We start from the raw sequence: 22,274 nt of genomic DNA, 5'->3' as shown, positions 1-22,274 counted from the left end.
GTTGGGTGACATCAGTGGGTTTGGCTCTGGGGCTCAATGGAAACTGGGTGAGCGGCGGGCTGTGCCGAGCACACGCCGGCTGGAGGGGACGGCGAGCGGTCGGGAGGCGGCAGGCAGCGCCGAGCCGAGCGGAGCTGAGCGAAGGAGGAGAGGGAGGAGGAGGAGGAGGAGGAGGAGGGAGGACGCGCCGGGCACGGCCGCCACCAACCCTCCCCAATCCTTCGTCATCCTCCCCGCCGCGGCCGCCTGGCCCCCTGACAGCCGGCGGAGCAGCATCCCCACACGGCCCCCTTCCCGTCAGGGTGGGTATGGGGGGTGCCCGCTCCCATCTTGGGGCGCAAACCCCGGGGGAAAGGCGGCCCCTCCGGCTCTTTGTGTGCGCGCAGGGAGGGGGCGGGGAGGGGAGGGCAGGGCGCGATGCGCCGGGACGGGGGGGCAGCAGGGGGGGCACAAAAGCCCCTTTGTCGGGGGGTGGGGAGGGGGGGTGCCCCTTCCAGCGGCTGCGGATTTCGGGGGGAGCCTTTCCCCCTCTTCCCCCCTCTTTCCCTCCCTCTTTCCCCTCCTCTTCCCCCTCTCTTCCCCCCTCCCTCTTCCCCCCTCCCCGCAGGAGTCCCCAAGGGGGGGGGGACAACTCCCGGCGTGATTGAACCCCCCACCCCTCCCCATTCACTGATGCTCCCCCCCTTTTCTGGGGGTGTCTGGATTTGGGGGGGTCGGTGTTGCCTTTTGTACGGGGTGTGTGTGTGTGTGTGTGTGTGAGGACACAAGGAGAAGAGGGGAGACACAAGTCGAGGGGGGGGACACACACAAGGAGAAGAGGGGGGACACAAGTCGGGAGGGGGGACACCACACACAAGAAGTTGCTTGGCTTTGCCGGGGTGGCTGCTTTTTTGTTACCTACCCGGAAAAAAAAATAACAGCCCGGGTAAGGTTGTCTTCGCGTAGTGTTTTGCCTGTAGGGGGTGGGGGTGTAAGGGACATATTAATTAATTTTTTGTTGTTGTTGTTGTTCCCCTCCTGTTTTCCTGTTGTGGCTGTTTCTTCCTCAAATGTAGTCTAAATGCTTTCTTCCTAGGGTTTCTCTCTTTCCCCCCCCCATCTTATTTGCTGCTCTCTTTTTTTGTAAGTGTGAAAGGGTCTAGAGGGGGGTGTGATGTTTTGCATTTCAATCAAAATGTAATTTTTCTTCTTTTTCCTTCCCTTTTTCAAACCAGTTCAAATTATTGTTTTGCCAGCCTTTTCCTTTATTCCCTTCACACACACACAAAAAGCCATGTAAAGCCTTTATGGTCTATGGGCAAAGCAACCCCCGCTCCCCACACTCATCCTGAAAAGCCGGAGCGGTGCTGGGCTCCGCAGCCTCCATTATGGAGCCTTGGGGTTTGGTTTTTTTTTGCCTGGCCTTTGCTACCCAGGGCATCATCTCACCCTACAACCTCCTCAGGTGGGACCAAAGGTCCCTCCTTTTCCCCCCAACCCCAAGAGGGTCCCTGTGTCTTCCGTCGCGGTGCCAGATCAACTCTTATCGTGTGTTTATATAATGGCCTTTGTGCCTGTATGTGGGTATTTTTTATTATATAAAAAGGGATTGGTGCAAAATGGTGTGTGTGTAAGCAACGCTGATGGCTGGATAGTAATATTCCTTTTTTTTTTTTTTTAAACTGTGTAGTATATTGTAGGTGTCTGTGTAATGTTGAGTATTCACATATGCAAACGCTCATGCAAGAGCACACACTTGCTTTGAGGTTGTCTGTGTGTTAATCCCTTATGGAAAACTAAATGGTTTAACTAAATGATTGCCCTGCAGCCCCTGGGAATGCTGCTGCCTTGGCTGGAGAGCACAGGAAGGGTGACAGGGCAGGGGGGGTTAAGCCTGCTGGCGGGGGGGGGGGGCTGGGAGACAGCGAGAGGGCTTTTTAAATTTCACACGTATAAATAATATACAGATATTAATATAAATTTAATATATCATCATATAAATTTGATATGTAAAATTTTCTTTCTTGTAATAGCAGACCTGAAGATCAGATGGGAAGGGTAGAAGCTGTAGATGGTGAGGGTACATCTGTGAGATAGAAGCAAATGTGGTGGATGTTTAAACTCCCAGAGTGGTTGTTGGCGGGTGGGATGTGTGTGTCCTGCCTGCTCCCCAGGCTGTTGCTCTCTGGCTGTCCTCCACCCAGGTTTTCTAAGCACACTTGTGTGTGTTGGGAGGGGAGGGAGATAAGGCAAAATGACAGCTGTGCGAGACTGTGATTTTTCACTCCATTATCCTGCTTCCCGCTTCCACCCCCTCACCCTGGAGCATTTTTTAGATTCCCCTTTGGAGCCTGTTGCTTAATCAGCTAGAAGGGCTGCTGCCCTAGTTGTGTGAGAAACCCTTCTTAACCTGGCTCCTGCCTGTCCCAGAAGGGTGGGACCCAATTTAGGCTTAGGACTGTGGTGTTGCAGACCAGTAACCTCTGTGCCCTGGTGTGAAGGGAACCCCACTGGACCTGTTCCCTGGCCTCTGCAGTTTGCTTGGCTGTGCTTGTCCTGGCCGGGAGTTGGACTCAAGCAGAAGCACTCACGCTTGACAGGCCTGGGCAAACACGGCCATGAAGGAAGGAAGGAGGTTCGAAAGCTCTCTTCCTGGTGGTGATGAGATGGGTTCCTGGGGACATAGACCTTTGATCGTTAATTGAAGTAGGAGTGTAAGCGAGTCAGATGTATGTTAACAGGGTTATACAGAACAGCAGGCAGTGGATAAAAATCATATCTGTTTGCTACGCCCTCACCCAGGTATGCCTGTCTCCTGGTTCAGTTCCCAAGGCTCTGCCTACATTCCTTGTAGTAAGAAAGTCAGAAATAGCCACAGGGTTTTATAGACTTTAGACGCACAGAAACCCACATGCATAAGTAAATACTAGGTGAGGGGACTCCACCTCTGAGTGTTTTGTGCGTGTGTTTCTGGTGACTGGAGCTCTGCTTTCAAGGTTCACAACGTCCCCTGAATGCCTTATAGGATTATTTCTCTGTATGTGTCTGCAACCAGTCCATTCCTCTTTCTGTAATCTCATCTCCTGGGGCAGGAGAAGCAGCTCTGGGTTTATAGTATGCCCAGAATCCTGTAGCTAGGATTATTATTTTTTTGTGTTTGTGTCTCACGAGGCCGTTCCTCTTTTCTTTCCTTCAGTGATGCTTCCTTCCCACTGAGCTCCAGCAAGGGAAAGTTCCTCTCACCTACTTGTGAAAACATGAATCACTCCTCACCTTTCTTGTCCCCAACAGGCTCTGTGTCTACATTTTGTATGCTAATAATGTGGCATTGCTTAAATAAGGACTGTGGCAAATCCCTCTAAAAGAAGCTATGTTGGCCGTCTTGCGAAGAGCCGTGGTTCCTAGAATAAGTTGGTGGCCATGGAAGGGTTGAGGGAAAAGGAGCTGTTAAGAGGGGAACTGCTGGAAATGTGTTTGCCTGAGGTGTTTGCAGGAGAAGTTGAGGTTGGCAAGGAGAAGAAACTCTGTGGCTGTGGTCCTTCCACCTACTTAGTTTTCTGTGTGTAGGCTAAGCCTGGGCATGGCAGTGGGGTTTAGCAGGTCAAAGGGTTAACTAATCACCTTGGGTAAAGGGATGAGAAGAGACCCGAGGTCCCAAAACCAAACAGCTGACGCACCTGGGTGGGCAAGAGAGACCGAAGGAGGCTGTGATCCCATCAACAGAAGCCTGTGGAGATAAGCAAATGTTGGGTTCAGTTCAGCGAGATGTCTCCTTGCTGTCCCTTGTGCTGGCCTCCGCCTAGGGGCGATGGAGTCGCTTGTTCCTGGCAGTCTGTCTGTCTCCCACAGCTCTTGGGTCTTGTGCTTCACCGCCACTGAGGTGCTAGTCTAGGGCTGGGCCAGAGAGCACTCCTTCTTATAGGATTTATTGTGCCTGTCCCTTCTGTTGTCTCACAGGGTTATTACTGTCCTAGTGCCAGGTACTGTAGGTTACAAGGAGCAGTACCATCTCTCTTTGCAGTAGCATGATCACCCATCAAAACCTTCTTAGAAGGGATTTCCTCCCCCTCCAAGTCTCTGAACAGAGTGGTGGGGATGAGATTCAATTCTTCTTCATTCCTATAATGGGAACATGGAAAACATGCTTGAAAGGGTCGTGTTCTGCAGTGTTCCTAGCTCATGCTGACCCTGGACATCTAGGACGTCCAGAGAAGTGGTAGAGGGTGTGTAGAACGTGAAGCATTTCAAGATGAAAAACTGTACCCAGCCTCTGGGTAAAGTGGAGAGGTCTCTTCTCTAGTCTTACATGATTCACTTCCTGTTTCAGCTCTGACGCTGCGCCTTCTGTGCTTCTTTTCTCAGCACAACTGAACCATGGAGCTTCGAGTGGGGAACAAATACCGGCTGGGCAGAAAGATTGGCAGCGGTTCATTTGGAGACATTTACCTAGGTGAGTGAGAGTCTCTGCCCTTCCACCTGCAAAGTTGTTTTCTCAATTGCATCATTGTTTTGGAGTTGTTTTTCTTGCCTGTTGATGATATTTGTGGGCACCACTTAAGATTGGAGGTGGTAGAAGGGAAAAAAGAGCTTCAAGGAATACTGCTAGTTGCTGCCAGTCTTCTCACGGAAAAAAAAAAGTGGGATGAGCTCTGCTTTGCCTTGCAGGTATAGGAGTGACAGTGGTGTTTGATCAGACTGATTTAGATTTGGACTATTCAGGGCATATTTGTCATACACCCAGCTCCAGCTCTCTCACTTCCTTTTCTTGAGTTGGATATGTGTGGGTATAAACTCTGTAGAAGAGTAGGTGGTGGAAAGGGAGGAGACGGCTGTTCCTTCAGGGTAGAAGGAATAAAGTTTTGGGAAGATTGGTAGTGGTGGAAGAGGTGGTCTAGCACCTGTGAGAGAATGGTCTGAGACCAGGAGGTGTAAAACAGGTCAGAGAGGCTGGCCTGGTTAAAGTGTCAGGGCCCAGATCTGTTCGACCTGTAATGGGATTTAGAGTTAATGTCTGGAATGACCTGAGCTGGGAGCTCAATGGAGAGAGCCTATGAGATGCTGGGTTTCCTGTTACCACAGCAGGTCGCTTGGGGAGAAGTTTTTCCAAGCCAGCATGCTGATGTGTGGATATGTTCCCTGTTGCTTTGACTGCTGATGTTTTTATTGGCTCAAACCATGTGGCGCTGGAGTGGCGAGACTACTCAGTAGCCTGATCTATCTCTCCATGAGAGCTGGTGTGGCTTTACTTGTCATCTACTTCTTACCACTACCTGTTTAGCTGTGGACTTGCAGGCCAGCAGAATGATTGCCCTCTCCCTTATTAGTGTTTGCACCCTTTGGATACTTACAGATGGTCATCATGTGCTCCTTGACTGTTAATTTGCTGAGTTGAGTTGTATTTTGCTTCCTAGTACATCCACCACTTCTCACTCTTGTCACTCCGTCAGTTTTTCCCGGTTTGTCCATCCGCTGAGCAGCTTGGAGCCTACACAGCATTCGAGGTGTGGCATTCCCGGAGCTGGGCAACAAAGGGCTACCCTTGAGTGATCTGTAACGTGATGCCTCTGCAGAGACTGCTTTGGGTCTCCTTGGCTTCCCCCATCGCCAGTACTGTATCAGGTTGCGGAATCAGCCTTAGCACACTGTCAGCTGTATTGCAGGATCTCTCTTCTAGGTTCTGCAACATCTTCCCATCTCTCTTGGAGTTCCTTTCATTGAATAACTCTAGTTCAGATTACTTTCCCTGCATTTGTAAATCACCTCTGTTTTCTAGCTCTGGCTTGTATCTCCAATTCCCTCTTGCTTTATTATTCTCTCTTGATTGGTGTTGGCAGCCTATCTTGATTAAGTATCCTGTGGGAAACATCAGTAACAGGCTTCATTGCCACCTTTATCCAGAGCACGAGCAAAGATGATGAATGATGGATTTGGGATCCTGTTTCCACCATGTGCTGCCTTCACTGTTGCCAACAGTACGGGACTCCTCTGTGGCTCTCCAGACAGTTAGTGTCTTGGGTGACAGCGCTTCCAATTTCCAGGCCCTAGGAATTGAGGGGTGATAGCTGGACATGGCGTTTTCCACCTATACTAGGTGGAACCCTTTCAGACTCTCCCTAGGACAGCTGAAGTTGTCAGGATCTTGCAAAATGCATGGAAGGCGTGTGGAGAAAGAAGGGAGGTACTGAATGGAAAAGCCTCAGCATCACATAACAGGTCACCCACCTCTGCAAAGGGGGCATGGAAAACAGGGCTCTGGTGCAGGAGTTGTCCTCATCCTGCCCATAACCAAACAATACGGAGAGGCAGAGGAAGCCCCAGTGCCCCAGTGTGGTGAGCACAGCAGGTTGCCTCCAACTGCTGAGTTCAACCAAGTTACTTGAATGCAGTATCAAAGTCCTTGTGTTGTTCAGTGAGGTACAAGCCAGCATGTTTTGAAGCAATGATAGCGAGACTTCATGGAGCCGGGGTGACTCCCCAGCCTGAAGGGATCAGGCATGTAGTCTGATGGTGTGTCTGGAGGACGCTTGTGCTCATGCTATCCTCTCAAGGTCTATTCTGTGCAGACAGAGAGACTCATTCATGAGGACTTCTCTCCTGCACCAGATTCCCTCACAGTTTTTTTTTCTTGATAATGGTGTGGAGACAGAGCAGAGGCAGGCAAGACCTCTCCACCTCTGGAGGTGAGCATGGGCTGTATGGTTTGTCCCAGCTTCTCCCTCCGAGGCTGTTAGTGCCTTTGCCCTCTCTGTAGCCAGTGGGTGCTGTGTGCTATACCCTTCAAGATTTGCTTGTGTGTTCTGTGTTGGAAGGAAACTTGAATTTCCACGTGGGCATTCACAGAGGAAGGACTCTTGTTAATCCTTAGCTGCGGCTTAAAGCATAATGACTTGCTTCCATGCTCTGCCTTGGGAGATAGATGTACTATGGACCAATCCCCCCAGTGTTAGCTCAGCAGGGTGGGAAAAGAGATTCAGCTGCCCTGGGCCTTGGCTACCCTGTTCACCTCTAATAATGCTTGCTTAGAAGAGCAAAACCTGGTTTGCCGAGGTGTTGTCGAGACCTTTGAGCCATTGAAGGAGAGGTGCTTTGTCGGAGGTGTTGACCAAGCGTCAGGGCAGGGTTACTGGATGTGGTGTGTATCATTGGGGCTGGGATGCATTGGAGAGGACATTGGTGGTGGAGAGGAGCTGGGGATGGTGAAGCAGACAAAGCATGCTGGGACTTGCGCTGGCTGGGGACAGTTCCTGGTGGCAGGCTCCTCCCTTGCTGGGAGGGGAGTGCCTTCCCTTTGTTTCCTGGCCTGTTAACTCTCTCTCGCCCTATCTGACTTCTTCCATCTGTTCCTAACTGTCCTTTCTTCCCTCGCCAAGCTAGCGAGAGGGGAGTGGGCAGTGGGGAGAGTCGGGGGGGACGTGCCTGTTGGCTTGCCTGGTGCGCAGGCAGGGTGGTGTTTATTGTATCAGACACGCAGCAAGGCTTTCACTCCGAAAAGATCCTGTTTAGCCGGTGACATCCTCTGTCCCCGGGGCCCTGTTTCAAACAGCTCGTGATGAATGAGTTGCATTTGTACAGCCCCCACAGCGGAGCGAGACTGGGGGTGGATGTTAGGAATTATCCCCAATCCTACATACGTCTCTTGAGTGGCTGAAGCTGAGGCAGGCTCTGCTGCTGTTTCTCCGCAATGTGGTGCTTTCCAGTCGAGAGGGAGTGGAGAACTGTTGCTTTTGTACTTGTAGCTTTAAAAAAGATGGTGGTTACGGTGTGAAACAAAGGATCAGAGAGACTCCTGGCCTTGAACTCCCTCCTTGTTTGTGTCAGTCTCTGTCTGGGTATATCTCTAGCAAAACAAAAAAGGTTGAGGAAGCAATCTGAAGATAGGGGTTTGAGAGGGGGGCGAGCCTGAAGTGGTCAGTCGGTGACCCCTCAGCGAAGAATAGCTCCTCATTAGGTCCAATTGTTGCTACTTTTGCTGTTCCAGGCCACAGAGTTGTTTCTTCTTTTTTTTTAAGAGAGGCTTAACACCTGTGTTTGGGCTATGGATGGTGTGGGGCTGAGGATCACATTGATCATTTGAATGGCATATTCACATTTTGCAGAATCTAAATGTTCTTGGTGCTTACCTCTTTCCCTTTTCCTGCTTTACTTGTGCACGGATAACGCTCCCCACCTGCAGACAACGTAGTAAATGGATGCAACATCCTCTTCTTCAACACACAGGTTAACGTGGCGATGAAAACTCATTCAACTTTCCCCTGTACAACTTTAGAGTAGGATTCATTTGAGATGTTAAAGCTCCCCGGAGGTGTCTAAGGCTAGGTTGGATGGGGCATTGGGTAGCCTGATTTAGTGGGATGTCCCTGCCCGTGGCAGAGGGCTTGGAACTAGATGATCTTTAAGGTACCTTCCAACCCTAACTATTCTATGATTCTACTGCTGCCAAAAGTTAACAGGGCTTATCATTGCATGTGTGTCAGTAGATGGACTAGGAGAAGGAAAGATTTCCCCAGGGAACAGACAAGGGAGCTGCTGCAGAGCCTTTGTCTTTGAGAACACTTTCCTCCAGGAGAAAGAGAGGACGGAAGGAAGCTCTCTTAGATATGTGTGTCCTGTGTGTTTCCATGGTGAATGAGGGCCAGTGATATAACGCTAATTTAAGATACTAGTCCAGGGTCACTGTTCTTACTGCGATCTGAGCCCCTTTTTCCTGTTCTTTTCTTCCTTGCGCTCCTGATGATTGTAAGAAGGGTCCTGTGGTGGAGTGAAGGGAAGGTACAGGCTTGTTTTGCTGGCCATCAGTTCTTAAGTGGGAAATATCAATGTCTTTCTAAAAGAAACCATTGAACAAGGAGCTGTAGCTCTCAGGATGCCTTTTTCCCTTTCCCTTCTCCTGGCTCTTGAGTAAAAACCCTTATTAAATTAATCCCATTGCTCCTCCTTCCCCTCCCTCGGAGCACCCTAAATAATTCCTCTCCCTCCTTAGTGTTTACAGCCTTCAAATACTTGCAGACTGTTGTCATGTCCCATTCTTCCTCCCCACCCTTCTTGGTTGTATCTCTTGTCTATGTTACATATTTAGCTCTTTTAATCTTTCTTAGTAAATCAACCCTTCTAGGCCTCAGTCATTTTTGTTGCTCTCTTACAAATTCCTAGCAGCTTGTGTATCTCAACCTGATGCTGTAGTATCTAGATGACATCTTTTTGCTAGCAGGCGTCTCTTGGCTACCTTTGTGTACAAGCCAGAAGAACTCTCCAACAGGAGATGGATGTCCTTAGGATCCAGGGGGAGAAGGGACCCAGTTGATTGAACATTTCCTTTTTCTCTTTGATCCCTGGCTCTGGAGGTGGTGTGTGAAAGAGGATGGAGGCAGAGATCTATCTGCAGCTGTCCTTGTGGACTCTGAAAGGGATCAGGAGGCATGAATTAGTCAGACCTACCAAAACCAGCTATGAGATATCCACAAAACATCACCTTTGACTCCAGCTCATTTGGCATGCGTGTTCTGGAGTAGTTTATTTTATGACAGTGTTCCTAAGCTGCTCATGATCAGAGCTGCTCTCTGATTTGTTTGAGTGCCACTTTTAATAGTTCTGGGTATGAGGAAGGGCTTGTCTGTGTGTATGAGACAGGCAAGGGAGGTGGGGAAAGAGAAATGAGTCTTCAGTGTCATTCCTGTGACCTGTGCACGTCTTCATTCTTTTCGTTTTAGGATGATGTGAAACATCTGGAATCCTCTCAGCTAGTACAAGAGAAAGACCAGCCTGTTAGTCCTTTGACAGTGCACTTTGGGACCAGAGAGCTGGTTTTCATGGCTGGCAGCTCTGTCCTTTTGGAAGGAAGAATGTGGGGTGGTTCTGTATCATTGCAAACTATCTAGTAATGCCTTCAAAGTTGCCCAAGTAGCTTAATTCGGTACCAGATTCAGTTTATTTCTTCAATTTATTTCTTCAGTTTAGGATATAGCAAATGTTTCTGTATTGGCAAAAGATAGAGATATTATTAAAGCCTTCAGGCGACGGAGAAGCTGGAGATTTGGGAATTGTCTGTATTGAGCAGGTCAAAGCTGTGGAGAAACCAGAGGTAGCTGACAAATCCTGTAGTAATTGACTTTGTTGGAACGATGTACCTGAGGTAACCAGTATTTTTTTGCTCAGAAAGAGGTACTCCATATCACTGCCTGGGGGGCTGGCTTGGGTTCAAGGGCTAGGTATATCATCAGGGAGACCTAAAACTTCCACTCAGTTTAGGTGTGTCTGATAGATACAGATTGACATCCCAATGTCTGGCACTTTTTGAGGTAACAAAGTGGTTACACGACTGTTCTAGCCTGGCTGCAGGATCAGGGCTGTTTTGCTATTCATGTGCCTTCCTCCAGGCTTGCCTTTGCAAATGGCAGTGCTGGAAACTGTGCGAAGTTGAAGTGGCTGATCCTCATTTCTGTCACAGAGAATAAGTTTTAGGGCAAATCTTAAACATTTTGGCATCTGTACAAACCTTATTAGAAGTGTTAAGCTTCAGTGGAAGCTTCCACAATCTTCATTTCACCCTCATTTCTCTGCAGGAGCCAATATTGCAACTGGTGAAGAGGTGGCCATCAAACTGGAATGTGTCAAAACCAAGCATCCCCAGCTCCACATTGAAAGCAAGTTTTACAAGATGATGCAGGGAGGAGGTGAGATGGGGAAGAAAGGATGGGGCTGGGGAAGTGATTGAAGAAGGAAATTATTCTGGGGGGCCTTAGGAAGGAAATGATTTGGTGTTACATGTGATCATCTCAGCGGGGGATGCAGCAGTTTTCCTCTGTTCCATGGGCTTAATCTTTCTCTTTTCCCCAGTGGGTATCCCCTCCATTAAGTGGTGTGGAGCAGAGGGGGACTATAATGTGATGGTGATGGAGCTCCTGGGGCCCAGCCTGGAAGATCTCTTCAACTTCTGTTCCCGCAAATTTAGTCTCAAGACAGTTCTGCTCCTGGCAGACCAGATGGTGAGTTTCCTCTGAAGCATTTGTGCCTTCTCTCCTTTTCCATGTCTTCCCCCTCCCCCCCCCATTCCCCTCTGCTCAAGAATTGCTATATCCCAGCCTTTTTTCATTTAGCAGTGAGTGCCTGCCAGGTTTCCGTTTCTTGATGAAACTAGAGGCCTGGAACCCAGGCACTGCTGGCTTTTCCTGATCTCCATCCCTCCTTCCATGCCTTGCTGTTCACCCTGTGTTGATGTTGGATGCATAAATGCTTTTGCCTGTGTGATTAATGATTGACATCACTACTGATCTCAAATCAACTGCCCGTGCTCTGGGTTTAAGACCCTTAACTGTTCTGGATCCTCTCCTTTCCCAGTCTGGCTAAATTTGAATGTTGACTGGTCTTTTAGTCCATACAAACTTGTTTCCCATGCTTCCTTGTGGTGCTAATGGTGACCTCTGGAGATTCAGGACTGGGCTGATGTGCAGAATTGAATTCTGACTCCATATCCAGACTGCTTGGCCCTCCAGAGTATGTCTTTTCCTTGACTATCACCTCTGATATTTTTGCTGAATGTCCCTTTCCCTGCTCTAACAGACCAGTGTCCTGGACTGGGAATTATTTTTAAAAGATGCAGTTTTGAGAAATTCCCTTCTTGCTTGTCTCACTGTTTTATTTACTTAATTATTATTTATTATTTATCGTTTACTTTTATTTATTTATTTATTTATTTATTTTGCCCTTTCAGATTAGCCGTATTGAGTATATTCATTCCAAGAACTTCATCCACCGGGATGTGAAGCCAGATAACTTCCTTATGGGCCTTGGCAAAAAAGGCAACTTGGTATACATCATTGATTTTGGTTTGGCCAAGAAGTACCGAGATGCCCGGACCCACCAGCACATCCCTTACCGGGAAAACAAGAACCTGACTGGCACAGCCCGTTATGCCTCTATCAACACCCACCTGGGAATAGGTCAGTCTGCTGTTGAGGGGCTTTCGAGGGGAGGTGGTGTGTCTCCAGGACCAGGGGGTGGGTTCTGTGCGTGGCTCCACTGCTGGCTCCCTTCATCAGTGACTGTTCTGTAGCTGTTAGAGGTGTGGAGGATACAAGCCCGCTGTGGTATCGTCATACTTGCGTTACCCACCACTGAGGATGGGGGCAGCTACGTTCTGGAGATGTAGAAGAAGCTGAAATGCAGGAGTTGGCTTCCTACTGCCTGGACATCCAAGTCTTGTGATTGAGGAGGATTGGCTGTCTTGGGCTTTCAAAATACATGTGTGTCTGTGAACCACACCACCCTGTTCGCCACTGAGAGAGATTAGGGCAGATTTGGGGAGGTAGGGCTCTGTGCGTGGTACTGTGGGGATGAGACTAGGCTGGGAAAGAACGCTGAGAGTTCAGCCAGGTCTTACACTGGTGATGGCCATCATCCCAGGTTTTGTAAAAACCTTATACAGGTTAGTACACTGAAACCTGCTGAAGTCACCCAAACTCTTGTCCTGGGAATTGAGACCCTGATACACAACACCAGCTTGCTGTGAGGAACAGAGGTGAAAACCTCTTGTGCTTTTCTTTCCTGACCAGATACTTCTCTTGATGTGTGACCTGTTTTTCCTCTGGTTGGGCTAAACTTTGTCCACAGTTGGAGAGTTTCATAATTTCCATGGGGTCTGTTCTGAGCAGACTGACCTCAGCTCTGCTACTGGGTGGCAAATCTGAGGAGCAGAAGCACTGAACCTGCCCTGTCAGTGAACCCAGGAAGGCAGCTCCTGTGCTTGCAGCTCAGTTTGTGTCTTGGAGACCTTCTGAAATGTATAAACTGGGAATTTGAAAATCAGAGCAGACAACTCAAACCTTTTAAACTAACAGATTCCACAAGGTTTCATGTCCTCATTCTTCCTAGGGAAAGCTTCCCATTCTCCCCTTTTACAGATGGTTTCTCAGAAATCTGGAGCCGGGACGCGAACTGCAGAAAATAAAGCAGCTTCCCACTACCTTCCTTCCTTAATACTATATAACTGTAGACTGAAAATGCATTGTTTGTGTCAAAGTGTAGGGGAATGGTGTGTTGAGTGTGGGCTATGATCTCCTGATCTCGTCTCCGTAGTAAAAATAGTTCTCATAGAGCTCTCTGACTTGGTCTTCTGTATTTTGGCTTGACCTGCTTATATATAACTGACTCTCCATTGAATTCTCAGTCAAGATTTCCACAGCCATGGTAACTGCCAGAAGGAGACATGCACAAAATAATTCTCACTACTATGTCTGTCAATTCTTTTGTGTGTGTCAGCTCTGTCTGAACTGATCACGAGAGGCTAAATGTCTGGTTGTAGGGTTGGGGTTGGTTGCTTTTTTTTTCTGAAGGACTTTTATTCGTTCCACCCCTAACTTAGCCCTTTACTGCTGGTTCTCAGCTTGTGTATCAGGATGAACAAACAATGTCTGCAAACTAATCCAAGGGCAAACTGTGTATGCCATCAGTCTGAGCACAGCCGTTGCTCTCTTCGTGCCCTTTGATTTGGGAAGGTCTGGGTGTGAGTTGCTCTGTGCAACAGATCTCGGGTATATTATATCCACGTTGCAGATAGTTCCCCTGCATGGCATAAAGTTTACATGGCTGGCCTGGAGGGAACAGGATAGAGGTATTGGGGTTGCAGCTGGAGTTCCTGTTTCTCAAGATCTTGCCACAAAGCGTATGACAGACACGTTTGTGAGTTGGCAGCATTGCCATGGGAACCGTCACTCTGAATTTTTTGACTTTTCAGAGACTAAATTCTCTGTCTTAATGTTATATTTATGTGGTTTTGGGAGAGAGAAGGAACCAGGTGCCAGGGTATTCATGTGACGGGAATAGCAAATGAAGAAATGCCTTTATTTGAATGTGCAAGCTAAGGGTTGGGCATTCCGATGTCTGGAGGAAATGCATTCTTTTCCCAGTGGCTGGAGGGTAAAAAGTAGGAGGCAAGATCGGGGAGGGTTTCCACAGCTGGAGACTTGCTGTTGAGGGACTCGTTGGACTGTGCAGGCATTGGTTCACGCATTCCAGTCAATTTTCACATGCTCTGGGGATGAGAGTCCCTTGCACCCTCTGGAGCTTGTAAAGTCTGAAATAGATGCTTGGGGATGCCCAGGAGACAGTCTTGGAAGAAGCTTGGTGGGCTCTGTCTGGATAACAGGAGGCTGGGGTAGGGGGGGCAGTTCCTCCCCAAACACGCCTGTCCTAGATGGCATCAGCATAGCCTGTGCAGAGCATAAAGTTCTACTCATCCTGCCCTCTGTCACCCGTTCCAGATCTTTGTGTGTTTTTAAAGGCTGTTGCCATGCAATGGGGAGAGAAAGGGAAGGCATAGTCCCAGCGTGTGCAAAATCAAATCTGAGTGTGTAGTCGGGAAAACATTGCTTGATTAAGACTGCCTGTGGCTGGGCTGGCCCCAGTGAGAGAGCTGATTTCTAGGGAGTCCTGCATGGGAACAGCTTTGCTCTGGATAGGATCACAGTGGGAGGGAGCACTGTCCTTGGGGACCAAGAGGAACTTTACACAAAGAAACAAGTTCTGTCAGGAACCTTACATCCAAGGCAACCAGCCCTCGGTCTCCTGCCTCTGCCCAAGCATGTCTTCCCCAGGTAACTCACCATCCTGCAACTCACCCCTGAGTCAGCTCCTTCTGAGGACCCTGCTTTGGGAAGGGAGTGAAGATGTGGGCTGGCTGGGAGCCTCCCTGGGAGCGGGAGGAAGCTGGCACCAGATTGCTCACAGAGTGGGTTGGGTTTGAGAGGTCAGGCTGGGTTGTGTGGGAAGGCAACCTTGTGCTTTATGTTGGAATGGGTTTTGTGAGCGAGGGGGAGAAAGGATGAGTGTCTTATAAAAGTAGCAATCCCCCATCTATTGTAGGAGAGTTGAGAAGCTGAAATAAAATGGAGAGAGTAAGCGTGATATGGTGTCAGAGGTCGTGACTGTAATCCTGCTTCTGAACTGACTTGCTCTGGGCATGCGTTCCTGTCACTTGTGTTTCTCTTTCTCTTTTCAAAGTGAGGTCTTTCGCCTGCGTCCCAGACGTGCTGTGAGAATTAGTCAAGGGTGGTCAAGCTACTAAAAGTGGAAAGCAGCGGTGTTAAATAATGTTTCTTTGGTGTGTAAAGGTGAACTCTTTTGTAACAAAGTATTTACTCGACTTCTGCTGTCTAATGTTATCTAGTATCCTGTGGCTGTTTGTATATGAGCCTAGGCAAAAAATCCCCCTGTTTGGAGATAGCCTGGGGACCTTTAATAGTAAGGGAAGATGAAACAAAGAAATGGAATGTGGGAACTGTTTTTCTTCATTATGGGTCAAAGCTTAATTCAGGATCTTATAGTTACAGTACAGATGAAAGACAGCTACAGTGTTTTGTGGTAACTTGGCAATGTGACCCATTCTGTCTGTGCTTTGGGCTCCTCATGGATTTGAATCTCACTGGAATTGTTTAAATGAGCTGCAATGACCACATGTACCTGAGAAATGATACTTCAGGAATGTGACACGATGAGACATTTATCATTCAGCATTTCAGTAGCTGGGTGTCCAGTGTACATTTTTTTCCTCAATCGTATTGCTGTGTTAAGGCACAGTTAAAGCATGTTTGCATACATGTAATGGATACTAGTGAGCTTCCCAGTTTGGTTTTGTGACCCCTCTCCTTGCCTCCAGTAAGGCCATGTGGCATCCCCCTTTGACTTCAGTCTCTCGAACCTCAAGTCTCTAATTCTGCTTTCCCCAGATCATTAGGGATGCCTAAACGTGTTTGCAGAACATCTCCTGTTGTTCTGGATAGGGTTGGTGGCTGTGCTCAAAGCTGCTGTGTTCCACACAAATGGAGTTGTGTGGTCCAGCCTGCCTTAAGCAGTGTGGACTTCAAGCAAAGATTTTGGAGGCAAGATCCTGATTTATTTCTAAAAGGCTGATTTGACTTTTCAGTAGATTTCTCTGGTTCCTGCCTGGCCTTTCCATACTCCTCTGTGGGGCATCCCTGTGCTCCAGGCAGGGAACCCACAGTTAGTCTTTAAAGCTACAGCACAGATAAGTTGAGAGCTGGCAAATTGCAAGATTGAGGCTGCCTTCATCACCTGTGCTTTCAGGTCCTGGATGTGCATTCTGACTCCCATTTCCACAAGCCACCTGTCTCAGGATGTAGGTCATTATTAAATATTGTTTAACTTTATTTATTTGTGCATGGCATGTAAACGGAGCCCTCTGAGAGTGCACGTGTTCCAGCCTTAGGATAAATACAAAACCAGGTTTCTTTTCCCTGCTGCCTTCATAGCATCGAAGCATCTCCCAGCCAGTCATACCGTTATCTTTGGCAGTGGCCTGATAAGATTAGGAAGTATTAGCTCCTTTAAAGTGGGCAACTTGAGGCAGTAAGTTGCGAGATCAGAAAACACTGTTATTTCTGCATTCTTCGAGTAAGACACTTTGAGGATCTGCATGTCTGCTTTTTCCTCTACTTCAGTCTTGGAACCTGCTGTTTTCATGGCATTTCATGTGGTTTGAACCAAAGCCTTTCTCCTCTCAGTTATAGAGTGATGACACCCTCCTTTTCTTCTGCAATCGCAGTGCTCCTTCCTTCTCCCTCCTCCAGTATTTTTAATTTGCCAAGCCTGCTGCTTCTCAAAATCACTAAGAGGTTATAAGAGGGATCTAGGAGAAGAAAGGCCCGTGGTGACCTGCAGCTTGTGTTGGTACCTCTGGACATCTAGGTCTGTGACCTGCTACAGCTACCACTTTATCAGGGCTCAGTTCAGCTGTCAGGCTAAGGTTAGCTGTAATAATCTAGTGGCCTTTGGATGGGGCAGGTGGTAACCTGTAACTGATACTGAGAATTAACCCACAGACCAATACATAATCTGCAGCATCTTCTAGGACATCGCACCAAATCCAGCAAAATGTGCTGTAGTAGCAAATGAATCTAATAGACAAACCTGTTCAGTCTTTCCTCTACCCCTGTGCACTCCCTCAAGCTGTATTTTGCCTCTTTGTTATCTACTTAAGTTGTTGTTCTCCTCAAGGTGTAAAGTACTTTCTTTATAGTGTGTGTTTTATTTTATCTGAGAGGGGCACAGGGGCAAGAGCTTGGCAAGATTTATAGATGAATTTTCTGACTGTGTTGGAGGAGCTGGGAGGAGTTTTGCAAATTAACCAGTCAACAGTTTCAGTTGCTGAGATTCTGCATCAGCTCCATCTTGCGCTAACTTGCAATTTAAAATGGCTTGGCTGTTCTAGAGAATGTGTTCCATGTGGAATGTTGTTGTTTGGGAAAATGTATTTTTGTGTTTTGTAAATAAGAATCTAAAAGCAGGCCCTTATGATGGCATATTGAGGGTAACCCTTGCTCTGACCAGAGCTGGTAGTGAAGCAAGTTACACAATCGTTCTCCATTTGGAAAGAAACCTTTTGTTCAAGGTACACCTCTGTATATATGTCTCTTTCCTTCACAGCCAGAAAAATGCCGCCAATGTGGAAAGATCTTTGTGCACGGTATTACGTGTTAGGCTTCTCTAATCTGTCAACAAAGTTGTTTACTACAGGAAGGGGTCAGTAGTTCCTCACTTCTGCCCTGAGTATCAGCAGCTTAATTAGAAGATGTGTTTGAAAAGGTTATGTTGGGCTTGCCTCTCTTGGCTTTGTCTTTCTGTGACCACCTCTGTCGTCACTAATCCCAGGGTGAAGAATCGTTATGGGTGAAGTGTAGGTGCCCTTCCTCTGCAACTGGAAAGAGCAAAGTAGGCAGTGTCGCTGCAGCACTTCTTGAGCTGTTGAAGTCTTGTGTGAATTAAGGCTTGTCCAAGTGAGGAGGTAGTCAGAGAAATTATTTGTTTATGAAGCAGGTTGGGCTGTATCGGTTGAGGAACACTTTTTCAGTATGAACATCTCTGCAGGAATTTGTACTGGAATGTCTTCTACAAGTTTGTCTATCCATAGAAATACACCGAAGAAGAAAGAGAGGTTGTTTCTTTTATTCTGTGTTCACCTCCAAAACTTTGTGATTGCCAAAGCAGTTCTGGTTGCTGCTCACTCCTTGTCCCTTTGTAACTTCTTCCCACAGAACAAAGTCGCCGTGATGACCTGGAGAGCCTTGGCTACGTGCTCATGTATTTCAACCTGGGCTCGCTGCCCTGGCAGGGCCTCAAGGCTGCCACCAAGCGCCAAAAGTACGAGAGGATCAGCGAGAAAAAGATGTCAACGCCCATTGAGGTGCTCTGCAAAGGATACCCTTGTAAGTGCTCTGATCCTGAAGGCTGCCTTGTCTGGTGCCTGGCTTGCTCTCCTACTGAAACCCCATGGTGTCTCGAGTCTGGAAGGGCAATGCCCAGTATTCCCAGACCAGGATGTGCTGCTGAAACCAGTGATGAGGATGAGAGACTGGTGATTCAGAAGTGGGAAACACATTTATGCGGAGAGTTAAGCCTTGCATTAGTAAGGGCATGAGAGGGATCTTTAGGACCTCAGAAACAGTCTGGAAGGGGAGTGAACGGTGAGGTGAGAATGTGCGCTGATGATCCTGAGTTATTCTGAGTAATGAGGATGAAGGCTAACTGTGATGAATCCCAGAAATAACCAGGCAATGAAGTGGCAAATGGAGGTTTTTTCGTGGGTAAATGTGGAGCACTCTATGTGAGGGGAGAGCAGAAGTCTTGGTCCTCATGCCACATGCAGAGCGGTGGGTTCTGAGCTGACCAGTACCACTTGACAACATGCTGTTGCAGTTACAATAGGCAGTTTTGTGAGAAAGCATCCACTTTGTGTTTAGTGGCCACTGAGGAAAGTGGATCAGGTGTTAGGAATTGCTAGGAAAGAAAATAGCATAAACAATGCGCGTAAGTCCATGGTCCGCTCGCACCTTGTGTGCACTGTGCTCTGGTCCATTCTATTAATTCAGAAAGGATGTGGTAGAACTGGAAAAAGGTCCAGGAAAGGGCCTAAAGGGTCATCAGAGGTGAGGAGATTTCTGTATAAGCAACAGCTGAGTGGGCTGGAACCTGGAAAAGAGGCAGTTAGAGAGGTGATGAAGTCTATGGTCTTACTGTGCCTCCAGAAGTTTGGATGGGAGCTGATTACTTGGTGGCCCCAGTTCTTGTATTGGAAGAGAAACAAAGCTGGTTCCTGCCAGCTTTAAAACAAAACAATGTACTTCTTCACATTGCCACTAGTAGACGTGTGGAACTCCTTCACAGATTATGAGGGTTCTTAAAGCTTGCAGGAGTTCAAGGAAAGACTGGACAACTACATGACAGAGAGATCCACTGAGGGTTATTAAATAATTAGAAAGCACATCCAAATCAGTAAGTTCCCTGAGCTGAAAATAGGTGGTAACTGGGATAATGTCGATATAAGTGTCAGACATGCTTGTCCTGGACTTCCTCTTCTGTTGCTGTCTACTTCTGGCCACTGCTCACAGCAGGCTGCTGGACTAGGAGGAACTCTGGTCTCGTCCAAGCTGAGCACAACTAGCCTTTCACAATTCCCATCTCTTCCTGCCTGTGCTGCTGCTCTGATCTGTGTTGGTCACCTTCACACCATGTAGGCCTGGCTTCCCAAAGCTTGCCTCTGCCTGTTGTTCAGGGCTGAGTTCCTACTTGCTTTCAGCAGGCTCTGTGACTTGCTGCCTCTTGCTTGAAGAAGCAGCTAGAAAAGAGATGTGTGAGCATTGCCTGTGGTTAAAAAATAGGCATGGGACCTTCTCAGAGGCCAAAGCAACCAGCAGGCTCAGTTTTCATTACACAGCTCTGTGTGCCATCCTGGTCCAGCACCCTAGTGCTGAAGGCCTGTGGTGGCTCCACGGTGCGACGAGGGGGTTTGGATGGTGTCGACAACCAACTGTTCTCTGCTCCTTCTAGCTGAGTTCTCGACATACCTCAATTTCTGCCGTTCACTGAGGTTTGACGACAAACCTGACTACTCATACCTGCGGCAGCTCTTCCGCAACCTTTTCCACCGCCAAGGCTTCTCCTACGACTATGTCTTTGACTGGAACATGCTTAAATTTGTGAGTGTGCGTGGGGAAAGGGCTGGAGGGGTAGAGGTTGATTCATATCGTGAAGATGAGGACACAAAAGTTGGGAATAAGTTGGAAACATTTGTACTTAGACTTGGTGAGCAATTTGAGAAAGGGAATTGGGTAGAGTGAAAAGAGGCAGAGTTGTTTGACGGTGCTAACAATACATCTGTGTCAATACAGCTGGAGCTGCAGGTCGGTAGGGGTAACTTTTTGGGAGAGAGCTGTATTTGGAGGGGGGACACAGATGTGGATTGCAATAACAGCTGTAATACCAATGACTATAAACTGGAGAGGGGCAGATTTAGACTAGACATAAGGAGGAATCTCTTCACTACAAGGCTGGTGAGGCACTGGCACAGGTTGCCCACAGAAGCTGTGGATGCCCCATCCCTGAAAGTGTTCAAGGCCAGTCTGGATGGGGCCTTGGGCAACCTGATCCAGTGAGAAGTGTCCCTGCCCATGGCAGGGGGTTTGAAATTAGATGATCTTTAGGGTCCTTTTCAACTCAAATCATTCTATGGTTCTATGTTTGCTTTCTTCCCTGCTCCTTCATGGAACAGAATACGGCCCTTTCTGGGTGGAGTGGAAGATGGCGAGAGGAGAATGCGTTTTGGGGATGGAGCTCTGCTTTCTTGGTGTGATGCGGCACCATGTGTTTTCACTCTGGGGCTGCTGCTGTCTCCTGTTTGACAGCTGTGTGTGATGTGGGTTTTTTCCCCGTCTTCAGGGAGCAGCCCGGAACCCCGAGGATATGGATCGGGAGCGGCGAGAGCATGAGCGAGAAGAGAGGATGGGGCAGCTCCGGGGGTCAGCTACACGAGCGCTGCCCCCTGGCCCGCCTGCTGGAGCCAGTGCCAACCGTCTTCGCAATGTCACCGAGCCCATGGCCTCCACCCCCACCTCCCGAATCCAACAGTCCGGTGAGTGGGATGGGAGAACTGGGGGAGGGTGCCACCCCTGTTGTTGGCTGGAAACTGAAATGATTGACTGATGTACTTGTGTTGCGTTTCTCTGTGCCATCAGGAAACACGTCCCCCAGAGCAATCTCAAGAGTGGACAGGGAGCGGAAGGTCAGCATGAGGTTACACCGAGGAGCTCCTGCCAACGTCTCCTCATCTGACCTCACAGGGCGGCAAGAAGTGTCACGGATTTCAGCATCACAGGTGAGTCCCTACTGCGATGTTCATGGCCTTGGCCTGCATGTCCCAAAAGCACAAAGGACCCCACAGATGTTTTAAGCTGATCTGCTGGACGTGCACCTGAAGCTACTACATTGTGGTGGGGGGAGTGGTACCAGGTCATGTTTTGGTTCTTCAGTTACATGTTTTCTGGAGGCCATGCTCAGTATGTTGTCCTAGCTCTTCTTTGCTCTGAGTAATCCTTCATCTGATTGTTTTCCAGGCCACAGTGGTTTGGAGGAGTGGAACAGTAAACTCTTGGGAGGGAGGGTATCCTGAGAGAAATGCACAGCCTCTTTGTTTTGGTGTCCTTCGTGCCTTTTTATTCCTCTCCATCCCTTACCTATTCTTTTTCTCTTGTAGACAAGTGTGCCATTTGATCACCTTGGGAAGTGAGAAGCAATTGCCACTGGACCAGTGTTTGCTTAGGTGAGCTGGTCCTCAGGTCTGGGTCTCTCCGCAAGGAGAGAATTGCTGACATTAGGTTAAGACTTGCTTAAGGTTACTACAGAGGATCAGTACATTTCCTCTCCACCTTACTTTGAGGTGGGTTTCAGCTTCAGAGGGTAGAGCCAAGGTTGGCTGCCAAAGCCTTGGGGGATGGATTGTCTTGGGTGTGAGGGTAGCTTCCGTTTCTCCAGAAGCGCAGAGAAGGAGGAGAAGGTGCTAGGCCGGGGAACCATTTTGTTTGTTCCTTTTTCTGGCTGATTTGGGCTAGGGAGGCAAGTGCTGACATAATCAAATGTGTGAGACTGCACAGCTAGCGAGTGCCTCTTGTAGAGGAAACTACTGTAGTTGTACAAGGTAACTCTGAGAGGTGGCAGGAGTGTAGAAGAAAGGGCTGATTTGATTTGGCATTGATTTGATTTTTGTTGGGAAAAGCCTCCGCTCCTAATGTCATCTTCCCTTTCTTTTCCTCTTTCTAGTGTCTTCACTGTATTTTTCTTTTAAAAAACAAAAAACCCAAAAAACAAACAAAAAAATAAAAAAAGACAAAAAAAGACAAAAAAAACCCGACAATTTCTTTTTGCCAACAACAAAGGAGTCAAGCTGTGCCCCCCGCGCTGGTGTGAGCCATTTCTGAGAGGGTCGCCTGCGTCCCCCAGCACGAGCACCTCCG

At 48.2% G+C, this 22,274-nt stretch overlaps 1 protein-coding gene across 2 annotated transcripts; it reads left to right on the top strand.

The window, feature by feature from the left end:
* CSNK1E (casein kinase 1 epsilon) lies at positions 1-21,583 on the top strand. 2 transcript variants are annotated; one of them, XM_054077598.1, is made up of 10 exons: positions 1-302; positions 4,342-4,429; positions 10,539-10,649; positions 10,813-10,961; positions 11,687-11,915; positions 18,024-18,194; positions 19,816-19,964; positions 20,704-20,896; positions 21,000-21,139; positions 21,518-21,583. In XM_054077598.1, the coding sequence occupies exons 2-10, from the start codon at positions 4,354-4,356 to the stop codon at positions 21,548-21,550; spliced, it is 1,251 nt and encodes a 416-aa protein (XP_053933573.1). In that variant the 5' UTR covers positions 1-302; positions 4,342-4,353; the 3' UTR covers positions 21,551-21,583. The 2 variants fall into 2 exon arrangements, with proteins under 2 accessions (XP_053933573.1, XP_053933582.1); XM_054077607.1 differs by having other exon boundaries at positions 4,307-4,429.
* The last annotated feature ends 691 nt before the right edge of the window (positions 21,584-22,274 follow it).

Source organism: Cuculus canorus, chromosome 1 (genome assembly GCF_017976375.1).
Source record: "Cuculus canorus isolate bCucCan1 chromosome 1, bCucCan1.pri, whole genome shotgun sequence".
NCBI lineage: Eukaryota > Metazoa > Chordata > Aves > Cuculiformes > Cuculidae > Cuculus > Cuculus canorus.
The sequence above is the reverse complement of the archived record's forward strand: the minus strand, read 5'-3'. Positions and strand labels throughout refer to the sequence as shown.

Bases quoted from the DNA above. Each gene is read 5' to 3' on its own strand.
- CSNK1E (XM_054077598.1), top strand. From the start codon at position 4,354: ATGGAGCTTCGAGTGGGGAACAAATACCGGCTGGGCAGAAAGATTGGC. The intron at 10,650-10,812 runs GTGAGATGGGGA...TCTTTTCCCCAG, and splicing joins CAAGATGATGCAGGGAGGAG to TGGGTATCCCCTCCATTAAG. The intron at 19,965-20,703 runs GTGAGTGTGCGT...CCCCGTCTTCAG, and splicing joins ACTGGAACATGCTTAAATTT to GGAGCAGCCCGGAACCCCGA.